General features: G+C 38.3%; 1 protein-coding gene across 1 annotated transcript in view; it reads right to left on the bottom strand.

Annotated features, from left to right (window-relative positions):
- Nucleotides 1–21981, bottom strand: part of LOC127626152 (receptor-type tyrosine-protein phosphatase gamma-like) — a 370169-nt gene that overhangs the window by 38807 nt on the left and 309381 nt on the right. Inside the window, exons 10-14 of the mRNA XM_052101735.1 lie at nucleotides 16128–16236; nucleotides 15972–16021; nucleotides 12880–13672; nucleotides 9194–9326; nucleotides 1333–1424 (exon numbers count right to left, since the gene is read on the bottom strand). Of these exons, the coding sequence (XP_051957695.1) occupies nucleotides 1333–1424; nucleotides 9194–9326; nucleotides 12880–13672; nucleotides 15972–16021; nucleotides 16128–16236 (1177 nt within the window). The remainder of the gene's footprint in view (nucleotides 1–1332; nucleotides 1425–9193; nucleotides 9327–12879; nucleotides 13673–15971; nucleotides 16022–16127; nucleotides 16237–21981) is intronic.

Genomic DNA, 21981 nt, shown 5'->3' with positions numbered 1-21981 from the left:
AATCAATGCAGCAATGGATTTTTACATTTAAGGATCATTACACTAATCGCACAGAATAACAGCCTGTAGAGAGTAGAATTAAGGTCTATACCACACACAATTATGACAGCCAAAGTGATGTTTGATCTTAGCATACCTCCTGTATCAGAGGGAAATGTGTGTTTAGGTTGATAAGTGTTTGACTGATCTGCAATCTGTTTGTTCAATGTTTCCCAGCCTTTTTTGTTTTATGTACCCCCACAGACCCATCAGCAGAGCTCAAGTACCCCTTCATTGAGACCAAACCAGAAATGTGTTTCTTATTTAGCCTTATCATTACTATTTGTACTATCATACATTTTTGTCAGTCACTTCTATACTAAAAAAAGATAAATAGCGAGGGTAAAAAACACCAAGTAGCACATGTATTCTGCTACAAATCTCATTCACATAAATGTATAAAACTCGCACACATTAATTTGTTTTCTTACCTTAAAGCTGCATTCAGTAACTTTTGTCTTTGTGTCATCTTGGACTTACACTGACACCTAGCGGCTTGGATGTAGCATCTTTTTAAATATTTATTTTTAAAGTTTTCAGTTTCAGATGCCATTATAGAAATGTAGTATTCATAGTCAGCCATAATTACTTAAATCAATGAATGAAATTGTCCAATAGCAGGACGGTAACTGAGATTAAGTGAATAGTATTCGGCTGGTCATGTGATTCTAACATGGCAGCCCCCATGTGCGGACCCTCTTCATGTAGAATAAAACAGCTTTTATAAGACTGGAGTCTTCATTTTTAAATTAATATTCAGTCATCATTTTCTCATCTTCACGTTGTTCCAAACCCATATAACTTTCTTTTTTATGCAGAACACAAACTGTACATTTTTGAAGAATATCCCGGTCTATCTTATAAATACAATGTCAGTGGATAGTGATTCCGCTTTCAAGCTTTAAAAAGGATACAACAAATATACAATTTGTGCATCATATTCCAAGTCTTCTGTAAGCATACGATAGCTTTTAGAGAGTAAAAACCTGAAATTAAAGTCAGTAATGAGAGAAGCTCCTTCACACTGGCTTGCAGGTTCACACAAGAACTTGCATTGCTTTTCTGCAGTGCTATATGGTTGCGTTGGACTACTTTTATGCTACTTTTGCATCCTTTTTGAAGCTTGAAAGCAGAATCACTATCCAATGACATTATGCTGTCATATGAATTTGCAACGACATGAGGGTGAGTAAATAATGACAGATTTTACATTTTGGTGTGAACTATCCCTTTAAGTACCCCATGGGGTGTATGAATTCCTGCTTGGGACTCACTGTTTTAGATGATGCCTACCTGGGATGGGGATGAAAGGAATGCTCTCATTGGGCACGACTCTGGGAGAGCTACTGTCCTCAACGTAGAAATGAGCTGTTTGGAAGCACCTCCTGAGAGAGACAGATAGAAAAAATAGACAGTCATTGGCCAGTGTAAAATACTTCTGTCATCAGGTGTGGTTAAAGAAACAATCCCCACCAGAGTAAACACAGATGCCAAGGGAGACGTATGAGAGGATAAAGGTGGACTTTGAATCCTCTTTCCAAAGAGCAAATCAAACACTCCAAACACAGATTACAGCTCCACACTTCAAACACTCTATTTAAATCGGGTAATTTTGATAAAACATTCTCTCTCTCACACACACACACACACACACACACACACACACACACACACACACACACACACACACACATAAAATGTACCCCTAAAACTTAGCGTGACACATTTCTATCTATGTACATTTCTAGCTTTTCTTAGAATGTATCTAAACTCCTACAACTGACCCAAATAAAGGCACTTTATAAAGATCTACAGCAGATCACAAGTTAAACAAGTAGTTGACATTAAATACTTATGGGAAGTTGACATGTTCTGTAGTGACATGCTAAACTACATCTAAAGCTATTTTAAACAACATTTTGCTAATCCTTTTATGTAGATTTGTTATGTTTCTATGATTTCATATTAAGTGAAGAGATTACATGTGATATTTATACATTTGTCACACCTCTTGACTATTTCAAATGAACTAGTGAAGGTAAAAGGCGATTAAAAGTTGTAAAAAAAAAAAAAAAAAAAACTTAACAGGTTAAAGGACCTAAGATATACACCTACCTTGTGCATTAATTAAAAATGATGTTAAAAAAACAAAACTGGGCATGCTGTGTCAACTACTCAAACATACTCTTTCAGTGAAAGAAAACTGTTTTAATCTCTTTCCTTCAGTATGCTAAAGACCTGACAAGCAGGGCAAAACTGAGAAAACAGAATCTACAGTGTACCTAGTAAAGAAACAAACCGAAATGTAAAGAAAGAACAATGGCTGCACTAAAGTTACAAGAAGCTCATGTTTTGGATGTCACCCTGATAAATCAGCAGGAGCTTTTTCAGTCCTACCTGTATTTGATACACAGCAAAGAACAGAAGCTGTTCATCCCTGCAAAGAACGAGGGATTTCAGAAGAAGAGGAGAAGCACTGTTGCCTCCACATGCTGCCGCTGAGCAAACACAGTGAGTGAGTATGCCAAGGGAAGAGGGGGGAGGGGGGGTGGTTAAGAGGGTTGGTCTTGACGTATCACATGCACTGGGCTTTACACAAGTGTTTGAGCCACCGCCAGGGCCAGACGTGAACAATGCACTGATCCCAGATCAGCCCAAAACTGATCTGATAAACCCAAGACACCTGCTGCCTTTCCCTTTGTGTATACACACACACACACACACACACACACACACACACACACACACACATGTTGTGTTTCCATGTTTTATGGGGACTTTCCATAGACATAATGGTTTTTATACTGTACAAACTTTATATTCTATCCCCTAAACCTAACCCTACCCCTAAACCTAACCCTCACAGAAAACTTTCTGCATTTTTACATTTTCAAAAAACATAATTTAGTATGATTTATAAGCTGTTTTCCTCATGGGGACCGACAAAATGTCCCCACAAGGTCAAAAATTTCGGGTTTTACTATCCTTATGGGGACATTTGGTCCCCACAAAGTGATAAATACACGCTCACACACACACACACACACACACACACACACACACACACACACACACACACACACACCCCTTTGTGTCCAACTCCTTCATTCCTTTGTTGAACTCTTTATACCTTCTCAAATTCCTGTCCAGGAGAGTAAAAAATACAAACAACAACAACAAAACCTGACCACAGCAACAAACCATATCAAATAAAAAGTTTAACTGAAAATCCAATTTTTAATTCCAAATTTGGAATGCTGAATTTCCACTACTTAGTATGTCCTCGTGGTGGCATGGTTACTCACTTCAATCCGGGTGGTGGTGGATAAGTCTCAGTTGCCTCCGTTTCTGAGACATTCAATCCACTCATCTTATCATGTGGCTCGCTGTGCATGACACTGCTGAGACTCACAGCCTGTGAAGGCTCATGCTACTCTCTGCGATCCATGCACAATTTACCACGTGCCCCATTGAGAGAGAGAACCCATAATCGTGACCACAAGGAGGTTACCCCATTTGGCTCTACCTTTCCTAGCAACCAGGCCAATATGGTTGCTTAGGAGACCTGGCTGGAGTCACTCAGCACACCTTGAATTCAAACTTACGACTCCAGGGGTTTTAGTCAGCGTCAATACTCACTGAGCTAACCAGGCCCCAAGTTGAACTGAATTTAAAGTAACAGTTCCCCCAAAATGGAAATTGTGTACTCAACTACCCACAATTTTTTCTTTATAAACCTGTATGACTAATTTGGGCAAAAAAGCACCATGAAAGTAGTCCATACGACTTCAAGTATTTTGAAGCTATTTGATAGCTTTGTGTGAAGAACACACAGAAATGTAAGACATACTCGCAAATCTACTTTGGACATGTGCATATTCAAACTTGGCATGTTGCAAACGGTTACGAGATATGAAAACCAATGGTGTCTCCGCTGTATCTTTCAAATCTGATTTGTGCATGTGCATATTCAAATTGACTGTTTTACAATTGGTTACGGGACAAGCAAGAACCAATGATTGTTTGGTTTATTGACGTCAAACATGGTCCAACGCAACTTTACAATGCATAAGTGAATACGTGTGAATGAGATTTGAGAGCTGCAGCTTAAGAAGACTTGTAATAAAGCACAGAAGTTAATTTTGGATCTGGTCACCACATTCTTTCATTGTGTGGGAAAAGAGCTGTGTGAATATTATTCAATAATGTTCCTTCTGAGTTTCACAAAAGAATGAATGTCAGACAGGATTGGAACGAAATGAGGGAGTGTTAACAATGACAGAATTTTCATTTCTGGGTGAAATATTCCTTTAAGCCCTGACTAAATTACACTAGAAAAACTGTCCGTCCAATGTAATTAATCTTTAGTCAGGCTCCTGGCTTAAACCACATCAGAGAAACCCTCCCTATCTGGGAACTGGGAAACATCATGGTCTGATCTGAGGAACAAAAGCAGATCTAGGGGAGGCAGAAAATGTTTCAGGTAATAAGCACACACATGACTTTAACCAGTCAAACTGGACATTGTGCAAACATAGCTTTAAATGAATAATCACATGGGTTTAATACAATGTTTAAGTGGAATTTAGATAACATATTATAGTCTGCTGGTATGTGGTGGTGATAAAAGGGATAATTCACCCAAAAATGAAAATTCTCTCATCGTTTACTCAACCTCATGCCATCCCAGATGTGTATGACTTTCTTTCTTCTGCTGAACACAAAAAAAAAAATGTATATATTTTTAAATATCTCAGCTCTGTAGGTCCTCACAAAGCAAGTGAATAGTGACCAAAACATTGACGCTCCAAAAAGCATATAAAGGCATCATAAATGAAATCAATAAGACTCCAGTGGTTAAATTTATATCTTTAGAAGTGATATAATAGGTGTGAGTCAGAAACAAACTTAAGTCATTTTAAAATATAAATCTCCCCTTTCACTTTCACATTCTTCTTCGTTTATTTTTGGCGATTCACATTCTTCATGCATATTGCCACCTACTAGGCAGGGAGGAAAATTTATAATAAAAAAAGGACTTAAATATTGATCTGTTTCTCACCCACACCTATCATATTGCATTTGAAGATATGGATTTAACCACTGGAGTCATCTTTATGCTGCTTTTATGTGTTTTTTGGACCTAAAAAGTTCTGGCCACCATTCACTTGCATTGTATGGACCTACTGAGCTGAGATATTCATTGTTTGTGTTCAGCAGAAGAAAGGAAGTCATACACATCTGAGGATGGCATGAGGGTGAGTAAATTATAAGATAATTTTCATTTTTGGGTGAACTATCCATTTAAGTGATTGGCTATGTGTCTCCTGTAAACCTAGCAAGCTGCTTTGCTCTCTACTACCTACATAAACAGCTGCCTTCTATTCATAGGCAGCATCCTAACCAAAATGTAACCTTATAAGTGACTGATTTGGATCTCGGGCCACTTTTAAAAGATGCTGTGTCAATTTACAACTTTGAAGAGAAGCTATTCTCTCTCGTTCAGCTGCTGCCTCTTGCTGTTCTTAGCACAAATGCATTATGGATGCATTCTTTCGCCCATCTGCACTATATTTCATTGTTGGTGTATGAACACATGCGCCGGCCTACACCGGGCGCATTGATTATGTTGTTGGCAGTAGTACCATCAGCGCGTGCTGCACAAAATGGAACGGGATATCTGTTTACTGTCAGCGCAACCCGCCGTGCTGCAATAGATGCTTCCTTGGTAGACAGCATCATTGATTATTGTGTCCAGCGTAGACAGGGTGTGAGTGTTAACAGTTGTGCTGGAGATGAACAGTTTAATATAATCAGATGCAATGGGTTGGATGTGCATTATGTGTAACCCCTGAAATATAGTTTTATAATGTTGTGGAGCTTGTTCATTCTCTTCAGATTGAGTTTCAAAAATGGCTGAATTTGAAGGGCTGGACGCTGTTTGCCAATCAGAACAGTGGACATTTACGTTGAAGTTTTAAGGAGGCGCTTAGGCCAAAACCAAGAGTTTCAGACAGAGGACCAGAAACAGGGTGGGAAATGAACATATATTACTAAATGATGAATGTTTTAATGCAAAAAAGTTACTCACATTATCAGTGGACATCAAGGAGGATAATAAAACTATAAAAAAATGAGCATTTCATGACCCCTTTAAAGTCAACATTTCTCTCGACTCGACTGCAATCTTGGATTATATTTTTTCATTGCACTCGTTACAAATTGAGAAGGACTGGTGGTTGCAAAAATACTGCTTCAAACAGTAAACCTAACTTGGAATTAGCTGACCCAACAATTAGCTGTGACCTTTACATAGTCAGGTTAAGCTAAATGAAATGTCGTGCTGCATTGTATGCTGTCAAACGATGTAGGCAAACGATATTTAGAGGAGCTAGCAAGCACTAGCGGTCTAATCTGTCAAATCTAACAACAGTTTGATGGTTTTCTGCCACCACTTATTGTGCATGCACTGTAATGTTTGTAAACAATGGGATTGGTCTATTTAGATGCGTTTAGGGTGATCTGTTTGAAAAGGAACAATGCTAAAGGCAGGTGTAAACAGGGTCCAGAATGTTTAGATATTTGTACATTTACATTTACATTTATGCATTTGGCAGACGCTTTTATCCAAAGCGACTTACAGTGCAATTATTACAGGGACAATCCCCCCGGAACAACCTGGAGTTAAGTGCCTTGCTCAAGGACACAATGGTGGTGGCTGTGGGGTTCGAACCAACGACCTTCTGATTAACAGCCCTGTGCTTTAGCCACTACGCCACCACCACACACACTTCAAAGTTGTATTTGTCCACTTCAACCATATTCGGAGGTTGCCAAAAGTGCATGTGACAACAATGGGGTCATAGTATTTACATGCGACCTACTCGCCTGTCAATCAACCATTGAGCTAAACAGAAGTTTTAACTTTGCCAGTTACTGTACATGTGGATTTAAACATTCTGATTGGAAAAATGTAAAAAGATGAAAATGTACATGCACACGAACGTCACGGGACTTGACAGGGTTTGGACTTCTTCAGTATGCCTGATATCAACATGCAGTGACACAGATGAGAAGCACGCACATCTGAAGCTCAGTTAATACAGGCTAAAATAATTCTGCACTACACCTCATGCTTGCGCTTAAATTAAATGCAAGTAAAATTATTAGAAACAGTGTGCCGTTTTTTTGGTGCTCTCTTGTACTTTTATTTCTTTTTACGCTTTATTATCATGCAGTAGTACATTGACGTAATAACTGATGTATGTCGTAATCATGAGACCCTACCCTCGAAATCCAAACACAATTGGTCAAAAGAGACGTATTTTACAACCAAGTGTAAACGGCGATGTGTCTCGCTTGTCCACTTGTGACTGAATCGCCAAGAACACATCGTCAAACCCGGTCAACAACAGGGCCAACAACCCTCAGTGAAGTCCGAACCCTATCAATCAAACTGAAAATATTTCTGTGACCGCCTCTCTCTTTCACAGCAGAAGAAAAGAGGGAGATGTTAAAGAAAGAAAGAAGCTAGAAAGAAAGAACAAGCCCCCATAGTGGAAAGCAAATGACTGAAAACATATGTGCTTGAGGTGGAAACAATGGTGTAACAGGGACAAACACACACACTGTGTGCTATGACAGAAGGTAAGGATATTTGATCTGATAAAGACTGAGACATAAGTGTATTGTACCGAGGCTAATCTCAGTCAGTCTACTGACCAGATTACACCAAAAGACCCTCACACACATGCACACGCACACGCACACACTATGTATGTGTGTGTGAATGTTTTAATGGCAGATCATTACAGCTAAAGTCTGTTCTAACACTCAATGGACTTCCCAAAGGAATAGTGCATGGGTCACATGTTAGTTATGGTCTGTATTATATTGTACAGTCTGTAATAGTGCTATGACAGATGTTCAGTATGGCTGTGTGTTTGTAAAGGATGTGTGTTTTATAAAACAGTAAAGGATTGGGAGGAGTTCACACATCTCAAAATATTTCACAACCCCCTGACATTGTATGAGCTTCTTAGGAAGGAGCAGATGGCTGTTTTTGGCCCAGGAAGGAGAGCCCAGACCTGGGGAGAGAGTCCTGGCACAAGCCTGTTCCAGCACCAGAGCTGTTCACTAAACTGATACATAGTGATTGTGAGACACCCAGAGAGACTTTATCAGCTGCTGCCCACTGAAGAGCAGATGAGATCCAGAGAGAAATGCACATACACAAACATCAAACTCACCCCCTCAGGGTATAGAGACAAATCCAAATTGCTGTAATGCACTTACAATTGAAGTCTATGGGGCATTCGTGAAAGTTTTATTCCTTTTGAATTATAACGTTTTATATTTTATCCCCAAAGTATGGCTAGGATACTCACGTGAAACCAGGCTTCATTCAAAGCGCAGAATGCACAATGAATATCATTTCATTTGCTTCTGTGACCCGAAATGCAACTCTGGCGTCCATCAAAAAATGTTCAACGAAGGAACAACGTGACTGTCTATGTGATGGAATGAATTGAATTGCTCAATGTTTTTAAAATTGCAAGATGTAAACGCAATCCAGCTAAAGAATATCCAGATACAATACGGTTATTAAACACATGTTAATGCAAGGTGTAAATGGGGCCATAGATGTCTTAGGTCTCAAAGTTGTAAGTCTCAGGTGTGACCATGGAAACAGGGGCTTGGCAATCACCTCCATATCCCATCCATTGCTGTGGCAATGCCCGGAGGGAATACTACAACCTTTTTCTATCTTACTTACAGTCATCAGACACACACTCTCAACACTACTAACTAGTTTTCATTCCACCCCCTCGAGGCCAAGGGGACACCAGGGGACCCAGAGTGATAAGCTAACTGCTACACGATTCAAATCACAAACATTCACAACAACCCACATGGTTACCAAAATCTAAAGCAACAAAACAGATGTGAAGTGTTAAAGATTGTCACATAAAGGTAAAGCCATCCGTCTGTTGAGTCAGTGACACTCCGTGATTTAATCAGAGAATCAGTCGCAAAGAGTCACTCAGGAAATCAGTAATCCATCCAGAGTCATTGTGAGTTCTTCAGTCAGTTTGTCAGCGAGTCACTGAGTCCGAAACGCGACTGAATCTGTCAGTGTGGATCAGTGTCTCACCTCCAGTAGACGAGGACAGCCAGCAGCAGAATGAGACAGAGGAAGGTTAGCGCCGACACTACCACCAGAGGAATAATCCACTCCATCCTGCCTGATCCAGGCACCGGGTACATGCTGGAGACTACAGTGCGCTCTGAAACACAGACACACACACACGCGCACACACATACTCGTCACTTTACACAAAACACACAGTAGACCACATTTCAGAACTTGTTTAGCTGCTACCAAGACAGCATATTTGGACATCATAGTAAATTTGAACGTTCTATTGTGCCAATACAAGCTTGCACATCTGTGGTCGATTCATATTAGCTTTTTTTTTCTTTTTTTATACTGATATACAGAAATCTGGTTACCCCATAACATTTCAAAATGTATGTATATAGCATTTCATGTAACATCATTCAATGTGACGAGTGTTAATTCTGTGCCACAAGGATCAGGGTTGGGAGGGTTACTTTTAAAATGTATTCCACGAGAGATTACAGAATACCTGCTGAAAATGTTTATTTGTAACGTAATCCGTTAGATTACTCAAGGTCAGTAACACAATCTAAATTCTTTGGATTACTTCTTCAGCACTGGAGGATTTGACTTAGTTTTTTACTTGTTTTGACAGTAAATTAGTTAATAACAAGTTAAAAAATCTGACAGTAGTAAAGACATTAAAAATACATTCTCTTGGGGGCCTGGGTAGCTTAGCAAGCATAGACGCTGACTACCACCCCTGGAATTGCGAGTTCGAATCCAGCAAGTGCTGAGTGACTCCAGCCCGGCCTCCAAAGCAACCAATTGGCCCGGTAGCTAGTGAGTTGAGTCACGTAGTTTGCCTTCCTCATGGTTGCTATAAGGTGGTTATCGTTCTCATTGGGGTGCATGGTATGTTGTGCGTGGATGCTGCAGTGAATAGCGTGGGCCTCCACATGCACTAGGTCTCCACGGTAACGCGCTCAGCAAGCCAGGTGACAAGATGCGTGGGCTGACTGTCTCAGAAGCAGAGGCAACTGAGATTCGTCCTCCACCTCCAGGATTGAGATTGAGTCATTGCGCCACCATAAGGAATCAGAGCGCAATGGGAATTGAGCATGCCAAATTGGGGAAAAAAATGGGATAAAAATAAATATCGGGAAAAAAAAAGCTCAATATCTTAAGCGGTTTTGAAAAAATATGTTGCCCATCTAAGCCTGTGAATTAATGCGCTCCTGCTTCTGATCGCATCAATTATATGGATAAATGTTTTCCAATTGAATAGACTAAATACTACATGAAACAAATAACAATAAAAAGCAAAGTAATCTCTTCGGTAATCAAAACACTTGTAACTGTATTCTGATCATGAAAGATTTGAAATTTTAACTGTAGTGGAATAGTTAGGACTACAAATATTTTTAATTTTAAAGGAATATTCCAGGTTCAATACAAGTTAATCTCAATTAACAACATTTTTAGCATAATGTTGACTATCACAAAAAAGATTTTCAACTTGTCCGTCCTTTTCTTCAAAAACAAGGTTACATTGAGACACATACAATGGAAGTGAATGAGGGTTTAAAGGCAGAAATGTGAAGCTTATAATTTTATAAAATACAAACATTCTTCTGTTAAAACCCATGTATTATTTGAGCTGTGTAAATCGTCATTGTTACAATCATTGTAGGGTTTTAGGGTTTGTTGACATCACATTGTCATGGCAACAAAGTTGTCAAATTGTCATAAACTTTACACAGAAAAGGTTGTAAGTAATTTTATCATACTACAAATCTTATTTACAAGCATATTGTTTATATCTTGTGGCTGTACTTTTGAAAAAAAAAAAAAATCGGTCCCCATTTACTTCCATAGCAAGTGCCTCACTAGCTGTTTCCACACTATCGGGCCAAATAAAGGGTTAGATAGTGTTTGTCAGGGCCAGTTGCATTCCCACTGTCCCATCGGGGGTTCATCGTGTCGCCTCAGGGCTTCCTCAGGGCCAATGGCCTGGCGATTACCCTTGGTAACAAGGCCAACTGGGGATTGAAACGGGGTCAATGTCAAAGGCGAATTTTCGCTGTGTCAAGATTACTGAACTAGCAGGTTGTAACCATTGCACAATGGTACAGGTTCAGGAAAATTTTGTAATTGTCCATTGTGCATTTTAATGGAAAATTATACAAAGCAATTAAGTTTTAAGATCATGGACGGTGTGCTGGGACATCATCCCACTTTTAGTGGAGAGACCACCCGGGACACCATGGCAGTTGCAGTCGCTGAGTTGAAAACAATAACTTATCTTGCTAGCAAGCTAATGTTTACATATGATATTAAGGGTGGGTTATAGGGCAACGCTGAAAGACTATTGGCCCGATGGTGGGAATGCAGATCGTTTTTGGTCTCGCGGCGAGGTCCGAGGATATTCACCCTGGCTCGCACTGGCCCGGTAATGTTAAAAGCAGGTACTGTAACACAGATTTTTGCTTTTTTTAAAGGAGTGGCAAGTCAAAATAAATTTTTGTGGAAATTAATATTATGCCACAAACGCTGTTGACTGAGTTTAACTTGTATTGAACCTGGAATATTCCTATAAATACTGTTTGTAATCCCACTACATGTATTCTATTACCCCCCCGACCATAAGCATTATTGCAAAAATCACATCACCTTTACATTCTTTATATTTATGAATAATAGCAACAACAAAAACAACAACAATAATCAAAATCATTATAATAAATTGTATTATGATAAAATAATAATCAAATTGAAAATGTATAACAAATTAATTACATAAGATAAAATTGCACAAAAAAAAAAGAAAATTAAATAAACACATTTAAACAACATTTATTAAAATTCATTAAATCCAACCCAACCCAGCCCTAAACTGAACGCTAAACCTTTCCCTATCCCTAAAACTTGCTTGGTAGATTGGAAAGGTGTTCCAGGATTAACAAGGATGTCCTACTTGACCAAATCATAATATCGGTCTACACACACACACACACACACACACACACACATACTGTAAACACACTCACTGACATACCTGCGGCTCAAACTGAAGAGTCAGTCTGGCAGTGAAAACCACTGATTTAGTCCCCAATTGTAAAAAACATAGAGATCTGAAAGGCTGCAACCCCCCCGGAGGTTCGGGAAAGCATGCTGCTAACTAATCCATGCTGCTATCCTAACACGCTGCTGCCTCCACACCTCCGCACTCTCTGCCTCACCAGAGTCACAAACAGACTTTAAGTCACGGGAGGAAAAGCAGTCAAAAATATGCTCCAACTCTGGACCTGGCAGTCACAAACACGCACAACCTTATTGGACAAACATAACTCCAGTGTCACAGAGCTAAATATGGAGTTTTCTCTTTTTCTTGTTTTTTTCACAACTCCCTGCAGCTGAAAATGTTTTCAGCTCTCATCCTCTCTGGACTGGAAAAGTAGGCCAACCATCCACCACAGAAACAAGTAAAGGGGATGGAAGAATTGGGAGAGAGGAGAGTAAGGTAGACGAAGAGAGATAGGGAGGGCTAAGGAATAAAAGAAGATGGGAAATCAAGGACAAAGAAATGAGAGAAAAGGGAGATGAAGACTTCAGCTCACAGGAGACAAACAGATGGGGACACAAAACACAAAAACTGAATGTGAAAATGTGAGCACGTGCAAAACTCACCCTCCACATCGTAAGTTTTGGTCTCTAACCTGTGTGTATCGAGAAAGGCGGCAAGTGGCCATGGTCCTCTCTGTTGGGTTTGCTGGTCTGAGCCGTGCTTTCTGGGGGATTTAGTGCAAACGTCATGTTATCATCCCCTTCAGGCTCTATGGTAGGTGACACCTTTGAACTCTCTTCCCCCATTCTCTGTGTGCTGTTCTCCCCGTTCTCGTCCAAGACACTAGATGGTGCTGTGCTGTTCTCTGCCTTCCTTCTCCCTCCTTTCTCTTTTGCTGTCGAATCTGGCACATCTGTGGGCGGATCTTTCATCACGGAGTTGTTCACCTGCTTTTCAACGTCGTCTGGAATGCTGCTATCTTTATTTTCCGCACCTTTCTCCTCCTCCTCTTCTTCTTCTTCTCCATTCTTCTCCCCATCCTCATCCTCACCCTTCCCTCCTTTCTCTCCTCCATTATCGGATCCCTCGCTCTCAGAGGCTGTGGTGGTGTCCGCATCAGAGGTTGGAGAGGAACTTGGCTCGGTGGTTGTCACCACGGTTTTGGCTGGGGTCTGGTGGGTGGAGGCTGGAGTTGGAGTAGAGGGTGGAGGTCTGGTGGGCCAGACAGAGCTGGGGAAAGAGGATATGACACCTCCACTGAAGCCCAACCCAGCCAGGAGGGTGCTGGTAACAACGGAAGCCACGGTGGCTTGGCTGCCACTGGAAGAGGGGCCAATCCCGGTTGCCATTGAAACGAAGGAGAAGGGAAGGCCAGAGGAAGTCCAGGTGGATGAGCCGGAGCTGATCGGAGCCATATCTGCTGAGGATGCTGGGGAGACTGTTGGCTAAAGGAAAACAGAGAGACAAAACTCAGTCCTTCAATGTTTCTAACTCTTTATTTACATTTGCACTGATTGCAATGGTCAACATTTTGAGAAGGATGTAGCTGCAGGCAGAGCTCCAAGAAGGGGCAGGAGCTTCAAACCGCCAGCATAGAAATAGGGAGTCTCTAACATAACCCTTCCCCTAACCCAAACCGTTTGGGTACGTTGGAGTACGTGGTTATGGCCAATGTCACAAATTTGCTTATTGATTAGTGACCTAGAAGTAGTGTAGAATCTTAAATATTTTGTATTGTATCCAGTGTACATCTTAATGTTGCTTTGTTTTTAATTAGTCAAAAGTCCTACAGCTTAAACAATAAAGCTAAAGCAATATTCCAGGTTTAATAGAGGTTAAGCTCAATCGACAGCAGTTGTGGCATAATATTACATCGTCATGGCAACAAAGTTGTAAAATTGGCTATAACTTTACACAGAAAAGATTAAGCAATTTGATCAACCTAAAATTATGTTAACACACATTGTTTATTTTTTGTGGCTCTACTTTTGAAACAGTGAGTATTTTTACATTTACGAATGGGCCCCATTCACTTCCATTGTAAGTGACTCACTGGAACCCAGATATTTACGTATTTTAAAGAAAAGGAGGGGCTAGTTAAAATAAATGTCAAATCAATGTTATCAAACCCTTAAACCCTAAAATGACAAATTAAACAACTTTACAGCTCAAATCATACATGATTTTTAACCAAAGAATTAATGTAAATGCTTTTATAAAATTATAAGCTTCATTTTTGCCTGTAAACTCACCAAAAATGGGCCCATTCACTTCCATTGTACGTGCCTTACCGTAACCTCGATGTTGGTTACCATAAAAAAAAAATTTTTTTTTTATGGTAATCAACATTATGCCACAAATTCTGTCGATTGAGCTTAACTTGTATTGAACCTGGAATATTCCTTTAAACAAAATCCTAAAACTGTGGTCTCAATGTACCATATGTTTAAATAAAAAAAATATTTAATGGTGTTTTGCACCACAATTTTTCTATAGAGCTTTTCAGCTTGTAGTCCAAAAACCCAGAAGAGAATTTGCCATAGGTTCCCTCAGGATTTTCCTATGGGTTTTCATTGAGTTTTTACTAAAATAAAGTCTGTGGTAAACATTACTTGACAATACGTGGATGTTTTGTTCTACAACATAAATTACACACAGTCATACCTCAAATGTGAATTTTAAAGCCGTATTGAATTACATAGTTTAAAAAAAACCAACAAAACACACGATGGCTACATAATTCACACAAAATTCATATGTTGTTACGGTATGACTGTGTGTAATTTACATTGTAGTACAAAACGTCCACTTATAGTCAATTAAAGTTTCAAGTTCAAAAACCGCATAATACAAATCCATAGGAAAATCTAGCGGGAACCCGTGGCGAATAAGACTTCCGGGTTCGCTTACAAATTGACTTCACAGCTAAACAGCTATATGGCATGTGACAGTCTGTGAATTTGTGTTTATTCACCCAGAGTAATAAAACGACAGAGATTTCGGATTCGGTCTTGCTGAATACTATGCAGCGTACAAAAATGTTTTAAATGGAACGCAATGATAAACATTTCAATCAGCATTTTCATCATTACATTTTGAGTAGAAATACCTTAACTTTTGCCAGTCTGATTGAAAAATGTAAATGTTAAAAATCACAGCTGTAATTTCTTCTGGTTCATTCATCACACTAGAAAATGTAATTGTGTGATACAGTATTCAGTACAGAGTGCTCTGTTGTGCATACTGCACATTTTGGCAAAAGTAGAATATAATCTCAATATTCTATGCACAAAGAACATTTGCATACCGTGCACAGTACACATACTGGGTACTGTAGAAATAGTTAGATTAGTTTAAAAGTATGTAACTATCTGTCTGTTCGATCAACACCAGGCTGGGGGACTATTTGGGAAGGCTGTTTGTAAACAGGTTTATTTTGGTTGCAATTTATTTTACAGTACATGTACTTTCAGCATACTTACAGTGTACTTACCCAAGAAAGTACTGAGTAATATTAGGTAACTACATGAACTTAATATGGGATAAGGTTAGGGTTAGGTTTAGGGTTAGTACCTAGTAATTACTAGAGTTGTTGTAAATATAGCACGAAAATTTAGAACAGTACAGTAAAACTCTGTTTGGTGGCACAGAATCATACACTTCATCTTTAAGGCTTTGATTAATGCCTCTGCAGACTTCTAAAGCAAAGAGGTGCTGCCTCCTGCTGGACAGATGTAAACTTACCATCCCAGTTTTCACGATCCTTGTCCCCTCAAATATTCTGGTTGTGTTAGCTAAAAGAGGATATAAATAGGAGGGAAAATATGTGAAAAAACTATTTGTAAAGACTAACTAAAAATAGCATTTATATGAGGCTATGTTTGTGTGTGTGTATGGTACCTCTGAAGAGCATGCTCTGGCTAAAGTCACTGCGTTTGTCATTCAAACACACTGCCTGGACACGGAACAGGTACAAAACATCAGTCGACACAGGTGCAATGACAGCTTCCTGAAATACACACAAAAACCCAGGATAACACAACTTTCTACGATAAGAGAGGAAGAGCAGAAAAGACGGTCAAATAGACAGTCCTGTGTTATCTTCTGATGGGTCCAAGATATCAAAAAACATACACTTACACACTAAAATGCGTCTAGTGATGTGACGTCTTATGAAAGAGGTCTGGAAGATGAAGGTGAACAGCTTGTTCTCCTCTCCTTCTCTTGACAGTAACACCTTCTTCTCAAGTCATTAGCATTGAATAAAGACAGTCTCTATCACTCTTTCCTGTCACATAACATTCATTAGCACTTAATGCACACCTGAGCTGCTCAGCTGGGACACAGAGACTCTCTTATTACATTTACAAAATCTCTCTTTATAATATACATTTCTATCTTTTACCTATAAATTAGGCATCACCATCAGGATCTGTTTGAGAAATCCTAATATACTAACTGCACAAGAGATAATGTACTAGAGCCTTTGCTTCGGTATCCAGATCACTTCTCAGTTTTTATTTTGTGATAATGACCTGCTGGATGTACATGATCCTGCTTATTACACGACTACTTACAAAATAATAAATAAACATTAAATATCATTTGAATTTAAAATTATTTTATTATAAAAGCAGAAATAGACCATGGAGTGATATAAGAGACATGAAACTAGCTCTCGTCAATTAAACTAAACTACACAGTTTAGTGGTCATTATTAAAAATATGCATAATTCTGAGATTGACCAATCATAATCAAGTATTTTAAAGACCCATGTAATAATCATTAAACTTACAACAATTTAAGCAATAATCAGACCGGTCATTCTTGTGTAAGTTATAGCTAGGCCCATACTGAATATATGCACTTATTTTAGGGGAAAATCTGCAGAATGGATTTCAATATTGTAAAATGTTTTAAATCGAGCTGAGTCAACTTAACTTCCATCAGTAGAAAAACATGCAAGAGATCAGAGCCTGGGCCTTCTGTGTAATTCGGTGTTCAAAGATTCTGTTAGTTATATCCGTATACACACAATACAAATAAATCTACTTTAATGCTCAGGAATGGCCAGTTTGAGAGTGTCAGTTCACGTACCATGTTCACTTTGAGCACCTGAATGATCTCTTAGTGCTGTACAATAAGAAGTTTAAAGCTGCTAGAACTGCATATGTTTCAGAACTAATAACTACTAACTGCCATAACGCTAGGTTTTTATTAAATAAAATTACTAATCTGATCCACACTGTCTAGTTCTGCATTTTGTCCAAAAGATTGTAACACTTTTTTGTATCTTTTTTGTTAATAAGGTCTCTAACATAAGGGCGTCAATTATTCTTCTGTTACCATATATTAAAAACTTGAGTTGTAGGGAGAGTTTGTTGGATTCTTTCTCTCCTATTTCAGAGCAGGATCTTTTCAAAACTGTACATCAGTTGAAACCATCCAATGCCATACAAATGTTGTATTTAAGATTTTTCAAGGAAGTTACTGCGACGTTTTGCCCCATTTTGTTGTTTAGAGTAAATGGCTTGCTTGTGTCTGGATGTGTCCCAGAGTTAAAGACTGTGATAGTTCAACCACTTCTGAAGAAGCCCTCATTAGATCATTTGGTTGCTATCAACTTTGGTTGTTATCTAAGTAATTTAGAGACCAATCTCTGCAATCTCTGCATTCTCTATTATTTTATAGATCAAAGCCACTATTGGAGATAATGAAGAATAATATTTTGAGAAAATTCAGTCAGGTTTTAGAGAAAACCACAGTACAGAGACTGCCCTTCTAAGGGTGACCAATGACTTATTGATGGTGGAGGACACGGCAGAGTGCTCCATTTTAGTGTTGCTTGAATTAACTGCAGCATTTGACATAGTTATACATTCAGATGGGTGGAAATGTCTGGGGTGGCTTTAGATTGGTTTGTTTCTTGTTAGTCGAATAGGAAATTTGTAGTGTCTGTTGCAAATGTCCTCCTCTTCAACAATAAATTGTGGTGTTCCACAAGGATCCCTGTTAGGGCCAATCTACATATTTTACCTCTTGGTTCTATAAATCGAAAATACAACATAAACCGTCATTGTTATGCGGATGACCTACAGTTATGTTTGTCATTGAATCCCAATTATCTGACTAATTTAAATCAAGCATGTATAGCAGATATAAAAAAATGGCACTGAATGCAATTTTCTGCAGTTGAATACTGATAAAACAGAATCGGTCATGGTTTTAAAACAAGTCAGATTGAGTCAGCACTTAATCAGGTGGTCCAGAATATTCAGCAGGTAGTGAGAAATTTGGCAGTCTATTTTGACACAAATTTTAATTTTGAATATCACGTCAGGATGTTAGTTCAGTCTTGTTTTTATCAGTAAAGGAACATTTCCAAGGTGAGAGTGTTTTTGAGTTTTATGGATACAGAGAAGCTAATTCATGCTTTTATTTTGTCTCACCTAGATAATTGTAATGCCCGGTTTTTAACTTTAAAACAATGCACAATAGCGTGGCTACAAACAGTGCAAAATGCTGCAGATAGTCTTTAGACACAAATTAAGTCTTTTAATCATATTACTCCAGTTTTAGCTTCTTTCATTCATTTTTGGGTTGATTTTAAGATTTTATTAATGACAGAGCATTACATGGTTTGGTGCCAGATTATTTAGCAGAACTTTTAAGACCTTACGAAATAGCTAAACCTCTTAGATTTTATTGCCTTGACATTTAGGCAGTTTAGTTTTGCATGCATATACTAGATACTAGATATTAGATCTGCTGAGTCCATGTCTGTTTTTAAGTCTCTACTTTTTGAATTTTAGTTTTTATGTGTGTTGTGTTATTTTATGTTTTATGAAGTTTTTAGTTTTTATGTGCTTGTTTGACGAAGAATGTTTTGATTTTATTTTTTGTGAAGCACTTTGTGCTAAATTGATAAAAAGTAAATTAGTTATTTAGTAATTATTATTAACAGCTTTTCCTCCACCAGTGCTTGTTGAAATCTCACGATGGTCCCTTTCTGAACCACACGAAAGAAGCCTCATTGCCTCTGAGAGAAATTAAGATTCAATACAATTCTAAGTGCATAAGCAATAGCCATATTCATAACTCACTTCCCCTCCTCAGGGTCAGCTGAACGGTACCACGGGCTCAAGGCATTTGTAAATCTTCTGTTAAGTAAATGTGTCAGTTACTCTCCACGACAACACCTTTCTGATTTATGCGAGTTCAGCTTTATTTCATTTAAATTACTCCTAATATTTAGTACCTAATATTTAAGTATTATTTTATTTGTTTTTGAAATGTAAGGAAGTAAAAACTTGCAGTTCTCTAGTAGTTTCTCTACTGATCTGGGAGGCACTTCCTTTAAAAATCAAGTCGGCCCATAAAGTGACACAGATTGCAGCATCTTGGGAGGGGACATAAAAATGTAAATGAAGAATTTAAAAGAAAAGGAAGGAGGGAATGGAATGGCTCTGATAATGTTTTTGGTGGGGTGCTATTATAACAAAAATGATGTACAGGAATGGTCGGGAAAGAAACAAACAAAATTGACTTTATTTCTGTCTATTCTCTTGTCTTGTAACCCCCTATGGAATCAGAAATCTCAACCCGCTATAAATTTCAAACCCCGCAGTTGGCGGTCGATTGAAATTCAAGAGGAAACAGACTAAAATATATCTCCACCTTTTAAACCGTTTTAGTGGTTGTTTTAGTGCATTAGTAATTGCAAACGGCAGGCTCCAAGGTCAGAATATACCGCTGCGCCCCCCTACTGACGACCTAAAATACAGTCTTTACTCACAGTCACACTCACTATGCCTCTGTAAACATGGATCTGTAGGCCTTAGCAGAGGAGAGATTATAGGATATTACCGATGAGCTGTGAAGTTTACAGATGTAATATCAACATCCTTACATTCCAGACTGTAAGAGGCAGCATGTCTTTCAACAACTGCTACAAACCTGCAGTCAACCCAAGCACCCAAAATGTTTATTTATTTATTCCTCCTATCCCATGTTAATATGAAGAGACAATGGTAAGTAAAACATTTTGTAGTTCTATATCCCCCAAAATTATAAACACCGTAGCTCTGTGGTATTTTAAAAACTTTTCTCCATTTTTGTTTGAGCATTCGGCACGACATCAACACAACCATTGGCATGAGTGTGGTGTGGGACTATATTTTTGTCCAACTAATGACAAATGGAGAGAGGGTTCGAGAAAACCTAATTAAGGCAAAACATTTTTTTTACATTTCATTTTGATTATGATAGTGGCACAGAAATGGCACACTCCAGCTTTAAAAACAAATGAAAAATGCCCCATTTATTTTGTTAGTAAATGTTTATGGCCTTAATATGCACAATTCACCAGTGCATATTACTCTTAAGAAAAACTATATTTGTGTATACCCGGGACATTTCACCCCCATACCTCATCCATTTTTGGAGCTTTGCCCACACATCTTTAGTATTCCTCATTCTATCTCCTATAAATAGTGTACCATAATAAAACATTAAATATGTATATAAATTATAATGGTTTAAGTACTAAAAGTACTTAAAATGGTGTCGTTTTCTTTCCTCTTTTTTTTTGCAATTCCATATGTTATATTGTTTACGATTATTTTATTTCTATACAAGTTTCCTATCACAGGATATTTATCTCTTTGTTTATTACAAGAGAAATTAGTACTATATACATAGAAATGACTCCTATATCACGTTGATTTTCAGTATTCCATATGCGCTTGCGCATACGATACATGCTGTTTCTTGCTCAAGGTGGCACTGTTGTTTCAGTTATTGACTTGATTTAAAGGAACAACATCGCAGTAAACTATAGCAAGTGTAACACATACACAGTATGATTTGACTATTGTTATTTGGGTGTACTAGTAAGTTGTGCATCTATTTAGACTCAATAAGTGCCTGAGAAAATACATATATGTATCTTATGTGCATGTGTTATGTGTAACTCAAAATGTGTTTGGCAGCCAGTTACGTATCATGACATTTTCATGTGAAATAAATGAATCCTGTTCTCGATTTTTCTTGATGTGTTGCATTTTCTCTTTGATATATAAAAACTAAAGCATACAAATATCTAAAAATTATTTTGAAATTGTCTAGAAAATATTTTGAAAATTATACCCCATCTCAAATCCAGGTTTGGAATGCGGAAGTAAAACGATAGCAGGGTAAAATAGTATATGAGTGAATGGGTGACCACAGCAAATATAATTTTTGCTTGCCAGTTTGCTCCAACAGCAAAAGAAAAAATCCACTTTTACGTTATTACAGCTTTCCAAGAGAAGAAAAAAATAAAGAGCGGTGGATTATAGCAATCAGAAAAAGAAAGAGGCCAAATGTTCTGTTACTCCATTAGCATTAGAAACCTCTTCGCAGATGTATTAACTCATTATTTTATTTAGTAATTCCACATTAATATACCACAAAGTATAATGCTATAAATTTACACTAAATAAATAAGGAAGAATTGGGGCATCACAGTCAGTGAAAAGGGTCCATATTCTGTTAAACTCAGAAATGCGTCACATTATCCTCGTGTGACCCAGAGTGCACATACGTGGACATTGTACTTTGACTTCACTATTCGGCACGCATAATTTAAATGAATAAAAACCGACGGAATACTGTTCACAAGAATCTAGACTGTCATTTAAAGGGTTAACTTCTGACGCACCGAGTCATGTGACACAAAAGCATGCCGTTGATTTCCACGAAACACTCCTACAG

The sequence above is a fragment of the Xyrauchen texanus genome, chromosome 32, assembly GCF_025860055.1.
Source record: "Xyrauchen texanus isolate HMW12.3.18 chromosome 32, RBS_HiC_50CHRs, whole genome shotgun sequence".
Taxonomy (NCBI): domain Eukaryota; kingdom Metazoa; phylum Chordata; class Actinopteri; order Cypriniformes; family Catostomidae; genus Xyrauchen; species Xyrauchen texanus.
This window is presented reverse-complemented; position numbering and strand designations above follow the sequence as displayed.